Source organism: Nipponia nippon, unplaced genomic scaffold, assembly GCF_047370975.1.
Source record: "Nipponia nippon isolate SJK-2023a ecotype South Korea unplaced genomic scaffold, ASM4737097v1 scaffold_25, whole genome shotgun sequence".
Taxonomy (NCBI): domain Eukaryota; kingdom Metazoa; phylum Chordata; class Aves; order Pelecaniformes; family Threskiornithidae; genus Nipponia; species Nipponia nippon.
The window spans coordinates 5,846,240-5,868,080 of NW_028262342.1; the positions used below are offsets into that span (position 1 = coordinate 5,846,240).

At 57.2% G+C, this 21,841-nt stretch overlaps 1 protein-coding gene across 4 annotated transcripts in view; it reads left to right on the top strand.

The window, feature by feature from the left end:
* LRRN2 (leucine rich repeat neuronal 2) overlaps positions 1-16,147 on the top strand; it is a 35,785-nt gene extending 19,638 nt beyond the window's left edge. The window contains exons 2-3 of one of the 4 annotated variants that reach the window (XR_015705757.1): positions 9,678-13,291; positions 13,648-16,147. Coding sequence is in view for 2 of the 4 variants with exons in the window: in XM_087762320.1 (XP_087618446.1) it covers positions 9,922-12,048 (2,127 nt within the window). In the remaining 2 variants the exon portion in view is untranslated. Of the gene's footprint in view, positions 1-8,969; positions 9,143-9,677 lie in introns of those variants that run through there. The other 3 variants (XR_015705758.1, XM_087762321.1, XM_087762320.1) reach the window with 3 other exon arrangements.
* Positions 16,148-21,841: the final 5,694 nt, after the last annotated feature.

Here is a 21,841-nt window from a genome sequence, read left to right on the forward strand (position 1 = left end):
GCAGCCCTCGCCGCCGCTGCTGCGCACGCCAGTTCAGGGAAGGGAGCTGCGCTTTCTGCCTCGGACCCGGGCAGGCTGGAGCTGTGCCCTGCCAGGAAGGTTCTGGAGCAAGGACGTGGTGCCTGCGAGCTGGGGGTCACCGTGGAGCTGGGAGGTGGGAATCCAGCACAGCAGAAGGGAAGGGTGAGGGTTTCAAATGGGCTCGAGATGCTCAGGGCATCCTGGCACACTAGGACCTCTCTGTGGGTGCTGGGGTTGGGGCACACAGCTCCCCACGTGCCAGGACTGGCAGCTTTGTTGATCACAGCATTTTCTAAAGCCTCTGGGTGATTAAGGAGGCAAATGGCATTTGAAACCCTGTGCTAGGCTCTCAGAGGCTCAGCGATGGCTTTTAGAGGCTGAAGGGCTCTAAATTAGCCATTGCCACTCAGGAAGAAGATCCTGGAGATAGCTCTGACAACAGTGACACAGTGCAGCAACAGTCGGAAAGGGCAAATGGCAGGCAGGGGATTATTAGGGAATAAATAAAGCAGCAGACCAAAGCCAGTGATATCCCTGTGGTCTGGGCAGCGCCTGCTCTCCTGCCCGGACGGGAAGGGTCTGGGCAGGCAAACGGCGATGGCAGAGCTGTGAAACAGGCCCTGTATGAAGAGCAAAATGGGTCAGGGCTCTTCAGATTGCAAGAGACGGTGGCAGGGGGATGAGATAGGTGCCTACAAACCCAAGCATGGCAGCCCTCCTGCTTTCACCGAGCTCACCGGTGCCAGCCCTGCCTGACCCCTCTCCCCCCCTTCTCCATCCCCTTTCTGTCCAGGATGTTCTTGACTTTGACATTTGAAAGGGGACCGCAAGGGTGCCGGGGAGGGGGATCTGCAGGCGCGGAGTCCGGCCGCGCACAGCGCGAGTTCAGCTCCTGCTGCAGCCTGGAGACGGTGCCAGTCATTAGAGACGCTTCCAAAAATGCAGCGAGCTGCAGTCCAATGCAGTGCGGGTTTTGTTAAATGATGCAAATTTTACAGAGTAAAGGACAATTTGGCTATGAGCTGAGACGGAGACTCCATCTTCCCAGCCTCTTATTTCTTCAGGCAATCCGGAGCGGAGATCAGGCAGCTTTTCCAGTTGACTTTTGCAAGACATTTACAAATGCACCAGTTAACCCCACAGCCTGGAGACCAGCCCTGCGATTTTCGGGGATAAAATGAGATGGCCCCAGGGCTGCCCAGCCAAAAGGTAATGGATTTGAGGCTTCCCACAGACGTGAGCATGCTGCATGCAGGACATGGGAGAAAACCTGCTGCCTTTAGAGCTTGTGCCACAGCTCGGCACCTCCAAAGCCGCCTTCCCAAGCAGCCAGGGCAGCGCAGATGGATTTAACTCCTGGCCCCGCTAAGGAGCCTGGCTGTGGCTCTGGGTGTCACAGGGAGAGCCGGGTGCCATCTCAGCATCCGTCCCCACTGCGGTGCGTGGCCACCCAGCCCCAGTGGTGCTCCCCAACAAGGTCTCATGGTGTCAACTTTTGCAATCAAAGAGGACGAGGGAGAATGGAGGCAGGGAAGGGCCCTGGTGATTATCTCCAAGAGAAATAAACCTTCAGAAAGCCTGAATGCCGCTGAGCCATGTTTTGGAGAAGCTGCTCTGCAGGGACCCCCAGCCCAGGGATGCCGGCTCCTCCCTGAGCATCTCCCGGGCCCCGAGGCACCCGGTCTCTCGGCATCCCAGCAGGATGGGACCGTGCTTATCCCCAGGCAATGAGTGTGGGACCAAAACCAGCTCTGGGATGTGCTCAGCGCTGCGTGGGCAGTTTGTGGCTGAGCAGGGCCAAATCCTGCATGCTCCAGGCTGGAGGCTGTGCCTGAAGCTGGCAGCAGCATCTCTGGGAAGGCACAGGGACCTGTGGGAGCGTTTTGGAGGCAGGCAGAGCCACCACAACCCTTCCAGAGCCCGAAAGCAAAAGAAGAAGAAGAACAAGCTTATTTCCTAACCCTCCTCATTAAAAAACATCTGAAGTGGAGGGAGAAAAGCATCCAGATAAGAAGCGGGCACCGCTCCTGCCCACTGGCTCCTGGTGAATCAGGCAATAGCGAGGTGCAGGCAGCCGAGCGGTTTGCTTTGCACGCTCCCGCAGCTTTTTATCTCCTGGCTTCCTCCTAGACAAGCAGAAATAACGCTGTCGCCCTCCCTGCCAGGAGAGATGCAGGAGAAGGTCCACAAACAACATCCCTGGGTCTCTCTGCACAAAACAAGGCTTAACTGAGGAAAGAAACCACCAGGAAAGCCGGCAGAGCAGCAGCCTGGTGCTGCTGGTTTTGGAGGGGTCTGTTCCCTGTCTCGTGTAAATGCTTTTCAGGGAATAATGACCCAAAATTGCAACTCGGGACCGGAGCAGGGCTGTGCTGCCGTGGCCCCTTGCATGGGTGCAGAGGACACGCGTGGTGGAACGCAGGGACCCGTGTGGGGCTTCCCCGTGCTCCGCGCCATGCCACCCCGCACGCCTTGGGCTTGTTTGTTTGCTTTAGCCGGGGGCGAAGCTGCAGAAAGGCTGGGGCGGGAGCATCCTCCCATCCCTCGAACCAGACAGCGAAGACGCAGAGCTGCATAATATGCCGGAATTTAATAAAACGCCTCAAACAGACAAAGTTTTTCCTTTTGCCAGCTGCTTAATTAAATTGCCTAATGCTGTTTGCGATCGCAGCACAAACTCCTGTGTTTAAAGACCACGGTGTTGCCATGGTGCTCACCCGGCGGATGGTGCGGGGCTGTGACGGAGCATACAGATGAGGGAGGCTGCCGTGGGTGTGGGGGGAGCGGTTGCCACGCTACGGGGGGAGATTCGGTGTCTTGTCTTTATTTATTTATTTGTTTGTTTTCTGACGTGGTGGCAAACTCCCTGCCAAGGTTTGTGTCAGGATCTTTGCTCTGAACAGAGCAGCTGCTTTTCCACCCCAGGGCTTTGGAGCCGCTTGCTCAGAGATATGAGCTCCCCAGCAGCGCTGCTGAAACATCTCAGCCCCCGTTTACCAGCGGGAGGGAGTGGATGTATTCGGCTTCCAATGATACCGAGCACTTGCTTTGCCATTGCCTTGCACGCCGAGCAAAGCAAGCCTGAGCTGCTCTGCCACAGTCCCAGCACAGGTCTGAGATGGGGAGCAAGCCCAGAAATGCTGACCCATGGCGCCGGGGAGTGACCCTGGACACGTCTGGGCGTGAAGGAGTTTCCCATCAGCCGCAGGAGCAAATGAAATCCCAGGACATGGGAGAGTCGAGGCTCCACCGAGGTCTCCAGCTGTACTGAACTCCCTGCCGCTCCGTTCCCCGCGTGTGAAGTTTTCCTTCTCACGTTGTGCGTCTCGCTGGTGCTGGCTGGTGCAACCGCTGGACACGCTGGAGGTCCGGCAAGGAAAGTCAGACCTGGCCGGGGCTTTGGGCTTCGTGGCCGAGGCGAGGAGGCCTGCCAGCCAAGGACGGCTGACTTGGAGAAACTGTTGCTTCCCAGGACAAAGTGAAGCTTTGGGTGGACACTGGGCCATGGTGCTTGAAGAGGTTTCCTGGCTCAAGCATCAGGTATCTCACACAGCAATTTCTGCCATTTTCTATCCCTGTATCAGCTGCAGCGAACTCAAGATGCCTGCAGAGGCATCCCTCCGGCTGCCTGGCTGGTTCTCACCTACCGTTTCCTCCCCTCGATGGTGCAAATGGAGAAAATCCCTAGAAACGCATGAGCTCAGGGGTGAGACTCTGCGGGGACAGGGAATGCCCCAGGCACGCGGGGATGCTCAGCCCAGGGCTCATCCCGCATCCTGGAGCCGCCTCATCGCTGCTGCATCCCTGGAGCGCCCAGGGGCACCGGCTGGTCCCTACCCCAGAAAACCCTTTCGAGAGCCTATACAACACTTGAAGGATATATTTCCTTTTCCTGATACCCAGAGTTACGTCTCTGCATCACCCCTGCCACCATTAGCCCCAGATAATGACTTGACCTCTGCAGCTTAACTGAGATTTAATATGTCAGTTATTGTATGCTAAACAGTGGATCATTAAAAACATTTATTCAAGATTAACAGCTATCTAATAGATACCATTAGTATCACAGTTGCATAAGTGGCTAATCCAGAATGCATGCGATTTAATGATCCCTTGGGATGTATTTGCCGTACTGTAACTACTTTTGGATCTAGATCAGGCTGGCGTGACCCTGCGCTCCGTGGTGGGGGCAGGCAGCGATGGGGACCCAGGGCAGCGTACGAGGTCCGTGGGCAGAGCTGTCCCGGCGCGAGCAGCTGGCCCAGGGCGGACGCATCTGCAGAGTGCCTGCGCTGGCGCCGTTTCTGCCCTCTTTCCCAGAAGGCACGAGTTACCCAGGGGGAGGAAAGGGCTTGTTTTGCATTTGCACTAAGGCTTTTACCGCTATAGAAATGTCATAAATAAGTCACGCTCCCAGCTGGCATCTCAACGGCAGCAGGGGCAGGGCTGGTCTGTCGGGACCCCGGACTCCCCGCGGTCCCTCTCCTCTCTCCCCCTAACCTGGGTTTCGATGTGTGAACCATGCACAGCTGCCTCCAGCTGCCAGGCACACCGCGGGTGCTCGGCGCTGCTGAAAATAGGGGGTCCCGAGGAGTTTTTATCCATCGGGGGCAGAGGTTTGGAGGCTGCTCCGGGGCAGGGGCTGGGGACAGCCCTGGAGACAGCAAGACCCCAGAGCCAACCTCATAAAGCTGGCCATTACAGCAAAGCCCTGCAGGATTTAATACAGCATCTCCTTCCAGATAAAAAAAGTGATATAGGAGTGTTTCGGATAACAGCAGAGTACCCTATTTCTAAGTTTTACAAGTAATTGATACAGAATCCTATTTAATTCTTGTTGGTTTTATCACAAATAAAAGCAAAGCTTTTACACAGAGGTTTAAACAGGGGAGATGTGACCTCAGCCTGAGGGGACAAACTTTGCTGGGTGCCACCACGGAAAGTCCTGAGCCCAGAGCAGCTGGGGCTGAGAGCTGGGCGAGGTGGTGTGCCAAAAAAATCCCTTTTCTGGGGATGCGGTGGGGCTGTGCAGTTTGGTCTGGTGAGGTCTCAGCGTGCAGAGGCTGGGCCAGGCTGGACGGGCAGCGTGTGCGTGGCTCCAGCTGGAAACCCAGCAAAGCTGGAGGGCACGGTGCCCGGGTCATTCCCATCCTCCCCGCCGCCGCGTCTCCTCCTGAGAGCTGGCTGCAGAGTTGAATCGTGCCGTCAAAAAGAGCAAAAGGCGGCAGGGATGGGGACGGGGGGGGATTTTCCCACAGCATCTGACTGCCACTTCTCATCTGCCTCCGCTGGGAGCTGGCAGGGCCGGTGACAGGGACGTGAAGGCTTAGCAGCCGCCGAAGTGCGGCAGCGCTGGAAAGCTTCGAGAGCGATGGCTGTGTCGCAGGCTGCTGTGTGCGCTGCTTGCTTAAAGCCGTCACCCAGAAAAGACAGGGGCTTGGCAGCTTCGAGAGCGATGGCCACGTCGCAGGCTGCTGTGTGCACTGTTTGCTTAAAGCTGTCACCCAGAAAAGACAGGGGCTTGGCAGGAGCTCGCGGCCCCTGGGGAGACGTGGCACGGGCTGGGGTGTCTGCTACCCCTCGGGGACATCGCCACGGGAGAGCTGCTGCCTGCAGAGAGGAGCCACGGGCTGAGCGCGGCCCTGCTCCCGGCTTTCCCCAGCCAAGGGACCCCGGGAGCTGTCGGGGTGCTCCCCGTCCCCCTCGGGGTGTAGGTGCTGTCCATCGCCACCCGCCCGGCAGCGCGCGGGGGGAAGCACCGGGCTCTTCTGGCTGTGGCGAGGGAGAGGGAAGGGCAGGAGAGCCCGGGGCTCAGCTGCAGCCATTTATCTCCCGAAGCCGGGCTATTAGACAGATGACAGAGGGAGAGAGGCAGCCGGTGCAAGCACTGAGACCAAGGCTCCTTCCACTGGGTGATTTATCTCCTGGCTTCATCCAGCAAACTTGCTGATGAAAAGACTCTTCCCTTCTCTGTGCCTCATCAATTCTCATTCTCATTGCTTTTCTATTTTTTTTTCCCTCCCTGGGTTTCTGCCGCCTGTTCCTGCAGCCGCGCTCCCCTCTGCCCGGCGCTGCGCACCCCGTCTCTGCTGCGCTCCCCGTCTCGTCTCCCTCTCCCGAACTCATTCTCTGATGGTGTCCTTCTCCCTTTCTTTCTCCTTTTCACCTCTGGTCCTCCTTCTTTATCTCCTTGTGGTGCTTTCATTCCCCCTTATTCCTTCTCCTTCCATATTTCTCTGCTGTATCCCCCTCTCCGTCCCTGAGCACGCCTGGCTGGGATGGAAAGAGATTCCTTGAAGCCCCCATCAGCAAGTGACACCACAGATGATGTCGTGGCCTCGTGGCAAATTCAGGCCGGTACCGTTTGGGGCAGTGCCACAGATGCCCTGCCTGGCCCTGGCACTTTGTGTCTCGTGTCCTTGGGGACCGTAACCAGATAAAATCCTTACCAAAGGCACACCGGGGCTCCAGCTTCTTTGCAATCATGCTTTGCAGTGAGCTGTGTGGAAGGGGAGATGGACATTTGTACCTGTGAGAAATCCAGCCTTGAAGGCAGAAGTCACAGAAGTGCCTTAGGGAGCCCAAGGAATTGGGTAAATGCTGGGAAACCATGGAAGAGACAAGTGACATCCCCGGTGTGGGGACTGGGCTTGGGTCCTGCTGGGGCAAAAAAGGAAACTGGGAGTATTTTCCATTTCCCGGAGTTCAGGGCACTGCAGCAAATGTTTCAGCCCTCTGGCTCTACATTTTTGGAAAAAAATAAACTCCAAGCAGAAACGTCACCCCGCTCCCTGCCATCACTCTCGCTGCACCGCAGCCCACACCGAGGAAGAGCCCAAAATAGCAGCCGGGGGCTGCCGGTGCCGGAGGGGAACGTGGGACCCGTGGCCTCGCCGGAGCCCAGCCTGGCCGCAGAGGGGGTCCCGGTCCCCACAGGCCCTCCAGCAACTCACGTCCCCACTCCTCCTCGCTGGTTTTACCAAGGCTCCCATTATCTGGAGCAGCATCTTCCCACCACCTATAAAGGCAGCACATCAGTCTGTCTTGGAGAGGAGATGGAATCTGGGCTCCCTGAGAGACACCACTTAGCCTCCCAACCTCAGCCACGTCTCGAGCCTGATCTCTCTATTTCTTTGCCTCCGATCCCGGTTCCCTCCACTTTTCTGTCTTGTTCTGCGCCCTGAGTCTGTTTGGGGGGAAAACAAGGGCTTTTGGGGCACGGTCGGTGCTTTGGTGCTGCTGGGGAGTTGTGGACTGACAGGGTGGGTGGGAGTTCAGGGTACGTCTGTGCACAGGAATCACTGCAAAGTTGCCCACGGGGAATCGACCCCGCCATTCCCCTGTGGGAGCCTCGCGTCTCCCCGGGCCAGCTCTCTCCCGGGACCCCCGTCCCTCACCCTCGCCAGCCCTGGCTCCCGCACCGACCCCCCGGGCTGGGGGAGGCTTTTGCACCCAAACCGCAAACCGATAGAAGTAAAACCGTGGCCGTGGGAGCTGCGGGACTGCCTGGTCCATCCCACCATCCGTCTTTGCTGCAGCGCAATAAAGGGCTAAATGAGTTTGCATGCAACCTGCAGGCTTCTTCGGTGCCTAATTAAGAAATAATGAGCCTGACTTCACTGGGTAATGGAGCAAAGACAACCAGCGGGCTCCCGCCCTCTCCTTCCCCATCTCCCCACCAGCCCGTGGCTGAACCGCGGGAGTTCACGGTGCAGGTCCCCGGGGTGTCACTCCTGTCACCAGGGAGCAGGGCTGTCATGGCAGAGGAGGCTCAGCTCTGTCCCTCGCAAGGGCTTCGCACCCCGCAGCGGGGACCGCATGCTGCCAGTGCCCTCCCTGGTCAGTTTGCTCCACACCATTTGAAACCACAAAGTCTGAAGTTTAGTACCCAGAGTTTCCAAAAAATGACATTTTTCTGCAAGCTCTGATCCTATTACGTACACAAACACCTGGACTGCTACAGCATCATCTTGTATGCAAGACTTTCCACAGCCATCAGTGCTGGGCAAAAGTGATAAAACCCGGTTAGAGACACAAACCCCGTAGAGAGATCACCCAAGAGCAGAGCTGGGGAGTCTTCCCTGTAAAATGGAGTTTGAAACAAGGTGCTTTTTCTGGACTCTTCTTCACAGCCTTAAGGAAATAAAAAAAACCTCATTCCTCCATATTATTTTTTAAAGGAGAAAAGATTCTATAATATTTTAATGGCCGGAGAGATTTATAGTCACAGAAATGCCTGTGCACTTAAAAAGAAAGATGAGGGTCCATCAGAAGGATGCAGAAATCAATACAGCCTTCCTCTTCTTTAATGCTGTTTCTCCGGGAGATGGTTTAAAAGCCAATGCCCTCGCAGCAGGCAAGAAGGGAAGAGCACGGGATCAATTCTGGAGCAAGGCTGGGGTGAGTTGATGCCGAGCAAACTTTGGTTGGAAGCCCTTTACAGGGAGAACAAGGGGGTGATAAAATAGAGCTGCTTGGAGAGAAACTTTCTTTTCCCACTCTGGCTGCTTTTTAATGTTTTTCCTGCTGCGTGAGAGTCTTTTAAGACAGGGAGGAGCTTTGGGGCTGGGTTTGATTTGTGTCAGCGTGGGTCAGGAGAGCTGTAGCAAATCAAAAAATCAAAGGTGGGCTGGTGGTGGGCTCTGGCTCCTCTGAACCCCGCAGCCGGATGGGGAGAGGGGCAGGGAGGTGCTGGGGGCTCACGCCCGCCCCAGCCCCTCGCCCAGCGCCCCACCGAGCACCCCCCAACCCCTCTTCCCCACAAAGGTGCAAGGCGAGGGGCTGAGGCCAGGGTTGCACCCAGCATGGCGGGGGTTAAGGGGCTTCTGCCTTCCCCCAGCAGCTCCTAATGAGCCCAATCAGGGTGTCCTGCCCCCAGGAAACTGCCCCCACCCCGGGCCAGTGCTTTAAAGGGAGCCGGGGGCTTTGCTGTGGAGGGGAAGGTTTGTGCAGGGTCTGTGTGGTTGCTCTGGGTGCTGCAGCCCCACGCTGCAGGGGGCTGTGCTTGCTCATGTCCTGCTCTTTCCCTAAAACCTTGGCTTTCTGCTCAGCATCAGCCCCTGGGAGACCAGTCCTCCCAGTACTGGCTGCTTTAAGCCCTGAGGCCTGAGTTTGTGTGGAGGTAGGTATGCTTACTGCTTTGCTAGTGTAGAAATACAAGGGATGAGATGGGTCTGGGATAACCTGTTCCAGTGCAAAGCAAGGTGAGCTCGGAGCCTGTGGTCCCTGTGTTGCTGCAGGGCTTCTACAGGAGATGCCAAGAAACAGGTCTGTGCTCAGGGGTGTGTTCCCTCTGTAAACCCAGCACCTGAGGGGTCTGCAAGCAGGGCTGGGAGCTCTGGGGTGGGGGCACTCGGTGCTGGGCAGGAAAATGGGCAGAAAGCAGAGTCCTGAGTTACCCCCATGGAGACTTTCTCTTCCTAGCATCTGCAGCTCCAGCTCTGCTCATGGGAAAGCCTTTGAGCCAGGCTGGCCCGAGGTCCATGGGCTGCTGGTGGCCCTGGGCAGAGCATCCATGGGCTAATTACACCCAAAACTTCTTGGGCTGGGAGAGAACCATGAATGCTATGGATATAAACCAGATTAAACTCTGGCACACTTGTTCGCCATGTGCATGAGTTTTCCTCTAATGCAACTTGTTGTCTGGCCTCTTTCAGGAATGACCTTGAGGAAGAACCCGAAAGATGCAGCCAAGTGCAAAAATGAATCATTTGGGGAGGAGGAAAAGGCCAAGCTCTGACTGAAGGCACCAGCCCTGGTCGCAGGTGTTATGTGCTCTCGGCGGGGGGGGCCAGGCAGGGCAGACGGCAGCAGGGGCTGATCGGTGCCAGGGGCTCGCATGGAGCATCTTCTTCTGTGGATGCTGTCCCCACCTGGCTGTCGCCCCTTGCCCCGCTCTGGATGCTCCCTGTGAGCCTTTCCTGCCTGGGAGAAAGCCAGTCCCACCAGCCAAAAATGAGACGCTTCCAAACCAGCTCGCTTCTGCTCTGCGTGGTGGCTGCCACCGCCATCCCCATCGTGCCCTGGAAGGTCAAATGCCCCCCGCAGTGTGTCTGCCAGATCAGGCCGTGGTATACGCCCCGCTCGGTGTACCGGGAGGCTGCCACGGTGGACTGCAATGACTTGTTCATCTCTGCTGTGCCAGAAGACCTGCCAGAGGGGACCCAGACCCTGCTCTTGCAAAGCAACAATATCGCCAGGCTTGAGCAGAGTGAGCTGGACTATCTCAGAAACCTCTCGGAGCTGGACCTGTCGCAGAACAGCTTCTCCGATGTCTGGGACTTTGGCCTGAAGAGCATGCCCCAGCTGCTCAGCCTGCACCTGGAGGAGAACCAGCTGGCCGAGCTGCCTGATGGCAGCTTTCCCGGACTGGGCAACCTGCAGGAGCTCTACCTGAACCACAACCAGCTCTGCAGGATCTCTCCCCATGCCTTCTCCGGCCTCAGCAGCCTGCTGCGCCTCCACCTCAACTCCAACCTGCTGAGGACGGTTGACAGTCGCTGGTTCCAGATGCTCCCCAGCCTGGAGATCCTCATGATCGGAGGCAACAGGGTGGACGCAATCTTGGATATGAATTTCAGGCCCCTGTCAAATCTGCGGAGCCTGGTTTTGGCTGGGATGAACTTGAGGGAGATCTCGGACTATGCGCTGGAAGGGCTGCGGAGCCTGGAGAGCCTGTCTTTCTACGACAACAAGCTCGTGAATGTCCCCAAGCGGGCACTGCAGCAAGTTCCTGGCCTCAAGTTTCTGGATCTGAACAAAAACCCATTGCAGAGGGTCAAGCAAAGCGACTTCACGAACATGCTGCACCTCAAAGAGCTGGGGCTCAACAACATGGAGGAGCTGGTGTCCATAGACCAGTTTGCCTTGATCAACCTCCCCGAGCTGACCAAGCTAGACGTGACTAACAACCCCAAGCTGTCCTTTATCCACCCCAATGCGTTCCACCACCTTCCCCAACTGGAAACCCTCATGCTCAACAACAACGCCCTAAGTGCCTTGCATAAGCAGACGGTCGAGTCCTTGCCCAACCTGCAGGAGATCAGCATCCACAGCAACCCCATCCGCTGCGACTGCGTCATCCGTTGGGTCAACAGCACAGAAAACCACATCCGCTTCATTGAACCCCAGTCCACGCTGTGTGCTGAGCCCCCCGACCTCAAGAGGAGGCACATTCGGGATGTCCCCTTCCGGGAGATGACGGACCGGTGCCTGCCTCTCATCTCCACCAAGAGCTTCCCCTCCCACTTAGAGGTGGCAGATGGTGACAACGTCTCCTTGCATTGCCGAGCTCTGGCAGAGCCAGACCCGGAGATCTACTGGGTCACCCCTTCGGGGGTGAAGCTGCTCCCCTACACGGAAGATGGAAGGTACAAGGTGCACCCTGAAGGGACGCTGGAGATTCATGGGATCTCAGCTCGGGAGGCCGGGCTGTACACCTGCGTGGCTCACAACCTCCTTGGGGCAGATACCAAGAGCGTCAGCATGATGGTCAACCACTCCTTCCCGCTCAGCGAGGACAGCCTGGAGCTGGTGGTGGCAGATGTCCAGGCCTACCACATCCTGGTTGCCTGGAAGCCGCATCTCAACACCATCTCCTCCAACCTCACCTGGTCCAGCTTCTTGCTTAGCTCCAACTTGGACATGACCAACGTGGCCCGGATCCCCCTGGGGACTCACATGTACAACATCACCCGGCTCCACCAGGACACGGAGTACTGGGCTTGCCTCCACGTGGCCTTTGTAGACTTGCAGGCCAAGGTGGCTTGCGTCAACGCCAGGACTAAAGAGGCTGCCCACCGCTACTGGCTCCTGGAGGGCAGGCAGAGCCTCCTGACGGTGCTGGTCCTCTGTCTCCTGCTCCTTGCTGCCAGCCTCGTAGCTCGCTACAGCGTCAGGGGGGAGCTGCTCCGGGGTGCCACGGCCGTGCGTGTGGTCTATCCCCCCCTCGGCCAGCCCTGGGCCCGGGGGCAGCGTGGGGGGCAGCTCCTGGCCGTGGAGGTGCAAGCAGCCCCCCTGGACTGCTGAAGGCTGACGCACTGGTAGGGCTGACTGTGGGGTGGTTTGGGGTGGGGAGGGAGAAACTATTTTTTACCAAAAAAATAATTAAGCTACAAAACTGAACAAAAAAAAAAAAGGAATTTCATGGACTTGACAAAGAGTCGAAGCACCGTGGCAGATGGAGAGGAGCAGAGCTGGCCATGGGGCTTGCAGAGCCTTTTCGTGGTCCTGGCAGGGTCTGGATCCGTGCGTAGGGTCTGGATCTGTGCATGGCTCCTGAAAGCACCCACTGGGAGGGCTCGGAGGGGCCCAAGCCCAAGGGGGACGATGCCCCGAGCGGTCGAAGAGCCATACAGATGATCAGCAGATCACTCCTTCCCCATGTTCCCCTGGCACCATGAGACACCCCAGCGGTGTCAGCTCTGTCACTGGACAGTCCCTGTTTTGGAAATACAACAAAAGGCCTTTCCCTTTGGGATACATGTTCTTTTTTGTTTCTTTTTTGTTTTGTTTTTTTATTGAGCACTCAGATAATCAGCCACAAACCCACCCCCAGCGCCTTCCCGCTGCCCTGTTGTTTGCTCGCTGCCGTCGGCCGGAGGGAAGGAGAGGGGAAAGGAGGGGACTTTGGGCAAAAGAAACAGAAATGATGATGCTGACACATCTCTTAATTGGCATCCCTGCGGGGCTGGCCAGCTTCTGCCAGAGTTGATTAGATCCCGTATCCCGCAAGCGTAATCTCAAGGCTATTTTGTAAACTTTTATGGATAATGTTAAAGAAAAGGAAAAATGGGAAGAAAGGGGGAGGAGGAAGTTCTTGCTTTTCTGTTTTTGTATTTAAAAAAAAAAAGAAGAAAAAAAAAAAAGAAAAAAAAAAAGGAAATCCTTTGTATACTGGTGTGCAGCTGGAGGGCTTCATGGTAGGAACCCCTTGCTTCAGATGCTGGGGGGCTCTGCGGCATGGCCCCGGCGCACCCCGTGCATCGCTGTGTGTGTGGCGGGAGGTGAAGGGGGGGATGCAAAACCTGCTCTCCTGGGCTGTTGCTGCTTCTGTCTCTGATAAGCAAATAAAATTGCAAATGAAAGGGCACCAGTGCCCCCGGGTTGTGCCAAACCAAGGGATGCGGTGAAGCCGAATCAGTGAGGCTTGGAGGAGCCCTTCCCCTCCCACCCAACGGGCACGGATGCTCCCGGCGATGGTCCCCTCCCTGGTTAACGTGAACAAGCCATCCCTTTGCTTGGGCCTAAACCTAATCCCTGCTTGTTAGAGGTAAGCGCTTTGGGGGCAGTTTAACTGCAACCCTAAACAAAACGTGCCTTTACCAACATACACAGGGCCCCAAGAGACCCCGGTGCAGCCCATGGTGTGGGCGTGGGTGCATCCAGAGCCCTGCCGGCACCTTGCTTGGGGGTCCTTCCGCAGGAAAGACCAAGAAAAAGCATCCCAGCCAGACCTGGAGGGCTGATGGGGTGCGGGTACCCCAGGAGATAGCGTCTCCATGCAGACGTGGTGCCCCTCGGGCACAGCCGGTCGTGCCAGCGCAATTGCTGCGTGCACGGAGCTTTGAAGGGACCAGAAAACCTTGACACAGTAAAAAGCTGTTTGAACTCTCATTCATCTTCCAGCCAAGGCGAGATGGTTCCCCGCTGGATAAGCTCCACGCTCAGCCAGGCACGCGAAACGGCTTCTGCGCCTTCGCCGGGTAATTATTTCGGAGGGTAATGGCTCTCCCCAGTCCCCGTTCAGCACACCATCGCTGCTCACCAAGGCACTGCAGCATGTGTTCAGGACCTAGCGAGATCTCCAGGGGCCCTAAGCACAAGCTGAAAGTTAAGTGCAGGCTTAAACACTTTGCTGAATTAGAGTCGTGATCCGCTTTGAATATTCGGCTGCGGAGCCCCAGCCCCGCCGGCTCCACTCAGGTGTGCAACCGTCGGTGTTTGCAGACTCTGGGCCTGAAACAGCCTTTCTCTGCTGCCTTTTGTACAGTGGGGAAACTTAAATGCAAAATATATTCCCTGTGGTTCAGCTAAATTGGTGCTGGAACATGTGGAAATAGTTGCTGAGAAATTTCCCCGGTGTAAATGCGTCCCTGATTTAATCCTGCTCATCCTGCGACGCGTGGGCTGAGCCCCAGGCAGCGCCTGCATCTCCTGTCCCCTCCGCCATCCCCGGCCCTGCAAAAACCATCATCAGTCCCCAAACAAAGCAAGGCCTGAGCCCCTTAAGGGCTGTAATTTTGTAGGTGTAGAGAAAAAGCCTCTTTGATCACGGTTATCGTGGCTGCTGCTGCCGTGCTGGGACGGGAGGTGAAGGTTCAGCCGCTGCCTGAATTGGCTGCTCTCATCTACAAGCGATGCCTGCAAACCAGAGATTAAAATCCAAGATACATGCAATTAATTTGATTTCCTTTGAAACCAGAGCGACCCGAGGAGCTCTGTGCAGTGCATTCAGAGAGGCACCCGCCACTGCCGGAGGCGTTTCCCAGAGGGTCCCCCGCACCCAGCGTCCCCGGGGGGGGGGCTCCAGCCCAGGCTCCCCCCGGGAGGGGGGCAGCCAGGTCACCCCCCAGTGCCCCACAGCAGGAGCTTTGCTGTGAACCGCTCCCATCCCCTCCCGTCCTCTGAGGACATCAGCCGAGAGCACCGTGGGTGCCTCATGCACTATTTATTGCTGTTGTTATTTATTATTAAAGCACCAGCCAGCTTTTCCTTGGCACTGTGCTGGAGGAAATGCTCCGTAAACCCTTCCCTGTCCCCCGTGCCCAAGCCTGGATGGGGCCCACGGAGCCGGCACAGCTACGGGCAGAGCCTCACCAGCACCGACCCCTGTCATCCAGGGGGACAAGGTCCCCTCTGCTCGGAGACCCTTCCTCTTGCAGAGCAGGCGGCTGAGTTACGGCCGGCCCTCGCTGGGGGCGGCAGGGGAGAGCCAGGGTCTCCCGCCAGCCCCGCAGCGTTTCGCCCTCCGCACCCTGCAGCGTCCAGCACAGGTTGCTGGGGGAGCAGCCCCAGCTGCCGCCCTCCCCGCGGCACCGAGCCCTCTGCACAGGGGAGCGATGCTCACGCTCCTCATCAGGAGGTATCCAGCCAGAAGCGAACCTCCCCGGGTGCATTACAGCGGCTGCGAAGTTTTACAGGGCTCGTGACGGGGACCTACAGCTCAGCCCCTGCCTGGAGGCTGGGTTCCGCACCTGGGGAGGCTTTGCTAGCGCACACGAGGGTTATTTTGGGTGCCAGGCAGGGGGAATGGGGCTTTTTAGGCACAGCAAAATCTAATTGCATCTTAAGCTCCCTTCAAGGGGGAGCAGCCCCCCGGGCGCCGAGGCGGGCTCGCTCTGCAGGGTCTCATCTCCCAGCCCAGAGAGCAAGGATGGGGCAGGAACCAGAGATGCTTCAGAAAAGAGGAAAGGAGCGTCTGATCCAGGATGCTCTCGACTCGAGGGCTCTTTAATCTGCCCCCCAAAGGCATGGCAAGAGCCAGGGCAACTCAAATCAGAAACAAGATGTTGGGTTTTTTTAAGCAGCAGCAGTAATTAACCACTGAAGCAGCTTTACCGGCAGCGGAGGACAGCAGCCTCCGTTTCCGAGCACGAGGCAGGGATGCAGCTCTCAAAGACACGCTCTAGTGAAGAGGCTCCCGAATTTCTCCAGCCCAAGAGACGGTCACCAACACCTGACATCGCTCCTGCCTGCTGCCCGCCGAGCCTGGGGTGCCGGGGCGCCCGCCGGGGCGGGGGAGGCGAGCAGGGGTGGCCTCCATCACCCCCAGTCCTCCCCGTCCGCCCACCTGGGCTGTCAAAGGCTTGCTCGGGAAACGCTTCTCCTCCAGCCTGCCCCATCAGGTCTCACCCCCGGGCACTGGTTTCTCTCCCGTAAACCACTCTTCCTTAGCTGTTTGTCAGGTTTAATTTCTCCTTTTTTTTTTTTTTTTTTATTACCTTCACTTTGAGGATAGCAGTAAAAGTCCTCATTTCTGCTGCTTCTGCCCTCTACCCCTCCTCCTCCTTCTCAGTGCAAACAGCATCATGGATCTCGTATGCAACTGAGCTTCTCTCGACAAAGCCACCCGAGAACATTGCGTGCCAGGCTCTATTTTAAGCATCTAATAAAACTGATTTTTGGAGTGGCTCCATCATCGTGTCCTTCTTTTGCAGAGCCCCGTGGTGGAGGTGCCCCGTTCTCAGCGCCCATCACTGGGCAGCGGGGCTGCCTGCCTGCCTCCCTGCCTGCACCAAAGGCTCCAGGCTCTGGGAGGAACGCGACAGGCACATATTTATTAGTTTGTTAGAGAATCAAAGCAGGCCTCTCCTCCTCTCTCCAGCACTTCCTCAAAAATGATTTAAATTAAAACACCCGACCTCCCTGGGAAATGTCAGTGGTGTTATCCATATGTATGATGCCATTATGATGAAGCAGGTGCAGCTCTCAAAACCTTTAGGAAAATCTAGCTGTCAATCTCCACAGCAAGCAGCTCTCCTTCCAGACGCTTCATCACTTCTCCCCCTCCCCCTTTACCACTGATCTACAGGTGGGGAAACTGAGGCAGGGAGCCGCTCAGTGACTTATGGTCCTTGCTCCCTTTTCCCCTTCCAAGCACACGCTGGGGTCAGAAGACGAGCGCTTCTTTGGCCTTTCCATCCAGAAGTCACCTAAGAAAGGAAGAAGCGAAGGCAGGAGCCGCGGAGGAGAAATGATTGCAGCTCATTTGTTTCCCGTTGCCTTTTCCAGCCTTTCCGAGCTGCAGCAGCTCCTGCCCCCTGCCAGAGCAGCCCAGCCGGCCTGCGTAAATGGATTCAGCTGCGTTCAAGTGGGCAATTGAGGCTAAAAGCAGGCTGATGGAAAGCAGCGGGGCAGGAGGGGTGGCATGAGGTCAGTTTGGAGCTGTTTGAGGCTAGAAAAGTGCTGACCTCTGCGGGGGCTGGTTTGCAATCAGCTGCCTCGCCTGCTTCCCCAGCCCTGGCCGGCTGCTCGCAGCTCTCGCCTTCCCTCTCCGCCGGGCAGTATTTTGGGAAGCCTAGCTCCCTTCCCAGCACTGGCTCCTCTCCTAAAGGCTGGGGATGCTGTTGAGGATGAGGCCATGGCTTGAATTTGTCCCGCAGGGGGTCTCTGGAGGAGCGAGGACTCGGGGATGTGCAGCAGCAGCACGGGAGACGGTGGTGGTGCCAATGGACCACGGATGCTGCAGGTGCTGGTGAGAGCTGGGTGCTCGCTGCGGGTCACCGGGTCTGCTCATGCTGCCTCTGCCACGCAGGCTTAAATAATTAATTAAGGAACTGGTGTGCACCCGGGTGGCACTTTGGGGTATTTGGGGTCTGACCCCGCAGCAAACGAGGGTGTGGGAGGCTGCGGCCGCCCCAGGGCAAGCAGCAGCAAGGGGCAGAGCACCCTGCTCCCGTCCTGGGGTCTGCTGCCAGCGGGATGCCTGCGGCACCCCGGTACCCTCGCTGCTACCGAGTCATCCTGGAACTGTATTAAATCTTAATTAGGTGGGGGAAGGGGAAGAATTGATTTTGGATTTGCATGGGGCTAAATGGGAAGAGAGCCGGGAGGAGGGAAAGGCAGGCAGGGCTCACGCTGATGGGGAGTGAATATTCATAGGGAACAACAAGGCAGAGCCCAGCTCGGCGGTGGCGAGCGCAGGAACCGGCGGGGCCGTCGCGGGGTGAGCAGGGCCCTTCTCGAAGGGGCTCGTGGCCGGGGGCTCTCCCCAGGGCTGGATGCGGCCCCGAGGAACACAGGGGTTTGGCAGGGACGCAGCTGTGTCAGCAAGATATGGGGAGACACGGAGGGGGGCAAAAGCTCCCGCCTCTGCAATGAGAGCCAGCAAAAACGGTTAAAAGCAACAGCAAAAATAACCAAATATAAAGGGGGGCTGTGCACCGTCCCCCGTGCCGGGGTCCTGCGGAAAACCTCCGGAGGGCTGGTGATTTCTAGCATGAATACCAAACAGCTTTGATCTTTGCCAATTCTTTCTAAATCTTGAGCAGTGTCTTGTAAATCTTTAATTACAAGAAAATTGCAACCTTAACAGTGAACACACAAACTGTGTTGATAAATATTTAAAATTGCCACAGCTACAGATCTGAGGGGATTAAGACAAGATATATTAGAGTGACAGTTATTAAACACTAGATCCCAGTAAATGTTACCGAGCAGATGAATAATGCAGGTCCCTGACAGCCGCTCGGCCGCTGGCAAGGCGGGGGGAACGGCTGGCGATACCGGGCCCTGGGCTCTTCCCAAAAAGCCCGCGGTGGTGGGGGAAAAATGGGTGGGTAAAAGCGTTTTCTCTCCCGATTGGCAATGAAAAGCAGCGTGTGTTGCTGCAGCGCCCAGCAGCCGCGGGCAGGGCCAGGAGCTGATGGGGGCTCGGCCCCGGGGCTCAGCAGCTCGCCTGCAAATCCTGCTGTTTTCTCGCTCTCTGCCCAACAGCTGCGTGAGTGCAGTGGTGCTGAGCACGGTGCATGCGTGGGGCTGCGGGTCCTCCGGCTCCTTCCCCGGCATCGCCGCATCCCTGCTGCCAAAGCCGCCCGGGCTGGGCTTCGTTCGCCTGCTGTGCCACCGAGCTCCTGCTGCCACTCTGCTCCTGCTGCCTGGCCCCGTCTGCTTCCCTCACCTTTTTCTGTAAGTTTTGAGGTCACCGACTAAATTTCCATTATTACATTTCCAGCTAGCGTGAAAAATTTATTAGTTCACTAAAGGTAACTAGCGAAAAGTTCATTATTCCTAATAGCCCAGGCTTCACTCACATGGAGGGAAGATGCTCAATGCGTGAATTACCCCAACAACCTTCCCAATAAAATATTGATCTAAAAAGTTGGTTAATTATAAATATTACAGCAGAGTGATGAGATTACTGTTTCGCAGTAAGCTGCCCTGTCCTAGCGCGGCCCGAGGATGGGTACCAGCGCTGTCTGGCAGACCCCTCTCCTCCGGCTCTCGAACGGCCCAGGGCCGCGGTGGGAGCGGTGCCCAACCCGGTGCAGCCCAGCACCACCGTGTCCCTGCCGCAGGGCTGTCCCCAGCCCCCCCCAAGCCACCCAGCACCCTGGGGGCAGCCGGAGACCCCCCCAGGGCCAGGCGTTGGCCCGTCCTGCTCCTCGCGCCCTGCCGCTTTGGGGCTCAGCGCGGCACGGGGGAAGCCGGGCGCTGCGGGGGGAGGTTAGAGCTCGTTGCTGGGCTGAGCTGTGGCAACGAAGCACTTTGAAATCGAAGGAGGGGGCTGGTTTGTTGGCCTTGCAGAAGTGCTGATGCCCACCTAGTAAATCTTTCATTGAAAGTGGAAGGGAACTGGGAGGCTCACCAGTACAGAGAAAACAGTAAATATTTAATTTGGGCACAGTGATTACACAAACAAGGTTAAGGGAAAGGGAGGAGAAGACAGATAAAAGTGGCACCTATAGAACATTAAATCCAGATCAAGTCACCAAGGAGATAAATAAAATATCCCCTTCCAGCAACGGCAGGAATAAACGGCTTCCTCCAGGCTGCTGAGCCCAGCTTGCGGGAGCGCTGGGAGAGCAGCCGCGGCCGGCACCAGCACCAGCTTTCTGCCCCGGCATCCAGGGGCTGCCCCTGGGCGCCTGCAAGGGGCGGCGGGGTGAGAAAACAAATGGGAAACCCAAAAAATAGAGTTTGCAGCCGGGGGTTCTGCTCAGCACCACGGCGGGGGGGAAAGCCCCTCGCAGAGGCTGCGCCCATCCCTCCACGGAGAGCGGGCGCCCAGCGGCACCCCCCCCCCCCCGCTTCCCAGCTTGCCGGATAAAGCCCAAAGCACCTACCCAAGGACGCAGGGAGCAAGTGGGAATTGAAAGCACGGGCAGAATCGGGGCCGGGGAGGATACCCGAAAGTTTCCACCACTAATCCTGCTTCGGGTCGCCGAGTGGCAGCAACCCCCGGCCCCTTCCGCGGAGCGCAGGGGCGATAGCGAGGGATGCGGAGCCTGCTCTGCCGTAGCACGGCTGATTGATGGCGAAATGTTTGTGGGCTTGTGTTTTCAGCCAGAGCAATGTATTCTCTGCGCATTCAGTTGGTGGCTTTGGGGGGGTTATAGTTTAAAGGCCTAACTGCAACGTGTTGTATTTCTAGGTATGAGCAGAAAACACAGTTTTGTAAGCGAGGGGCAGCGGACGGGTGCTCTCTCACGATGAAGCGCTGCTTTGTACCAAATGAGAGTAACACCCGGAGCTCGAAGGGCTGTGCTAGCGTGGGTTACAATCCTCTCTGCTGATGGCAATAATAAGAGGATTGTTGCAAGACAACTAGCTTGCTCACACATTCTTCTTTGCGATATTGATTTTAAGGAAACATGGTTTGCAAAGCACAATAACAATAGCTAGCACTTGTAAAGCTGTTCCCATGCTCAAAGCAATATGCAAACATTTACATGCCATGTAAAGCATCTCGCTACATCACTCCGGTGAATAATCCTTCCCGATTTACCGTTGGCCGCACCGGAGGATGCTGCGGTGCGGGGACGCCTCTGGTGCGGCGCTGGGCCCTGCTCCGGGGTGAGCGCTGCCATCTCGGTCAACAGAGCGACGGAGGCAAAGCGCGGAGAGGCTGGCCTGCCTTTCCAGGAACAAACGGAGTGTGCGGATCCCAGAGCCCCCATCCTTTGTGCTGGAGACGGCTCGGCCCCCGCAGCGCTTCCCTCCGCTTCCCCAGGCCCCGGCGACTCGGGCTCTCCCACTGGTTCCTCTTCATCCCCGTTCAGACCCGCTGCTGGGACCGTGATGCCCCTTTCCAATTGTGTGGCCATTTCAGTCTTTAAGTGAATGAGGCTTTAGCTGCTACAAGAAAAAGCTGCATTTTTTTCTTAAAACCACCCTGACTTTTGTGCGGTGGCATCTCACAGCTGCAGTGCTGAGCCCGCTTTGCTGGCAAGGTTTTTGCCCCATAAGCTCCAGCTGGGAACCCCAAAGAGGCCTGGGGGGTCTCCCAGCCTGTGCCGGTGGCTGGGACAGCAGCAGTGTGGCTCCCATCAGAAAGACTGGGTTTCAAAGAGCTTTTATTTTCCCCAATGTTGACATTTGGGGTCAGTGACAATTCTGGGGCGGGCATTTGGAGGAAGCGAGACTCTATTTTCAGTGGGCCGGATCCTGCTGTTACCCCCGGCGGAGGGGGAAGAAGTGCCGCTGGCGCCCGGCAACGGGCCGACGAGCGCAGGTGTTGGAGGGTGCCCCTGCGGCTGCCACAAACACTGCCCCAAAATAATCACTCTCCTACAAAAGAGGAGAGAAAAAAGAGGCACAGTGAGGTGGAGGGACGTCCCAGGGCAGAAGCTGAGCAGGGCTGCAACACCCAGCTCTGGTACTCGGCAGGCTCTGGCAAAAAAGGATCCTTTCTTTTCTAAGGTACAGAATCGTATTTCTTCCCCACAGAAACACATCGTGGCTGAACCTGCAAGGAAGATGAAACGCTGCTGCTTCCCGAACGAGATGAACAGCCAGCTCCCTCCAGCAGCCCTCTGGCCAGCCTCCCCCGGTAAGAAGTCCGGCTCAGAGGTGAGCAACCCCACCTTGCTCCAACACCTTCTCTGTTAGAGCCGGGAGGATTCGTTTTGCCTGCAGCGGGCAGGGAGCTGCTGCTGGCCCAGGGCGGGCAGAGCGAGGGCGCGGGGCCCCGGCAGCACAGCCCCTGCCAAACGGGACGGGCGCAGATGCTCTGCTTCGTGCAGCTCCTGTGCACGGTGGGACAGGTTGGGGCTGTCAGCAGGGTGCAAGGAAAGGTTACGCAGACAGAGGACTGCAGGAGCAGAGCCAGAAACTTCCCTGCAGGGTTAAGAGTGGCAGAGGTTACCAGCAAGTCTAATTG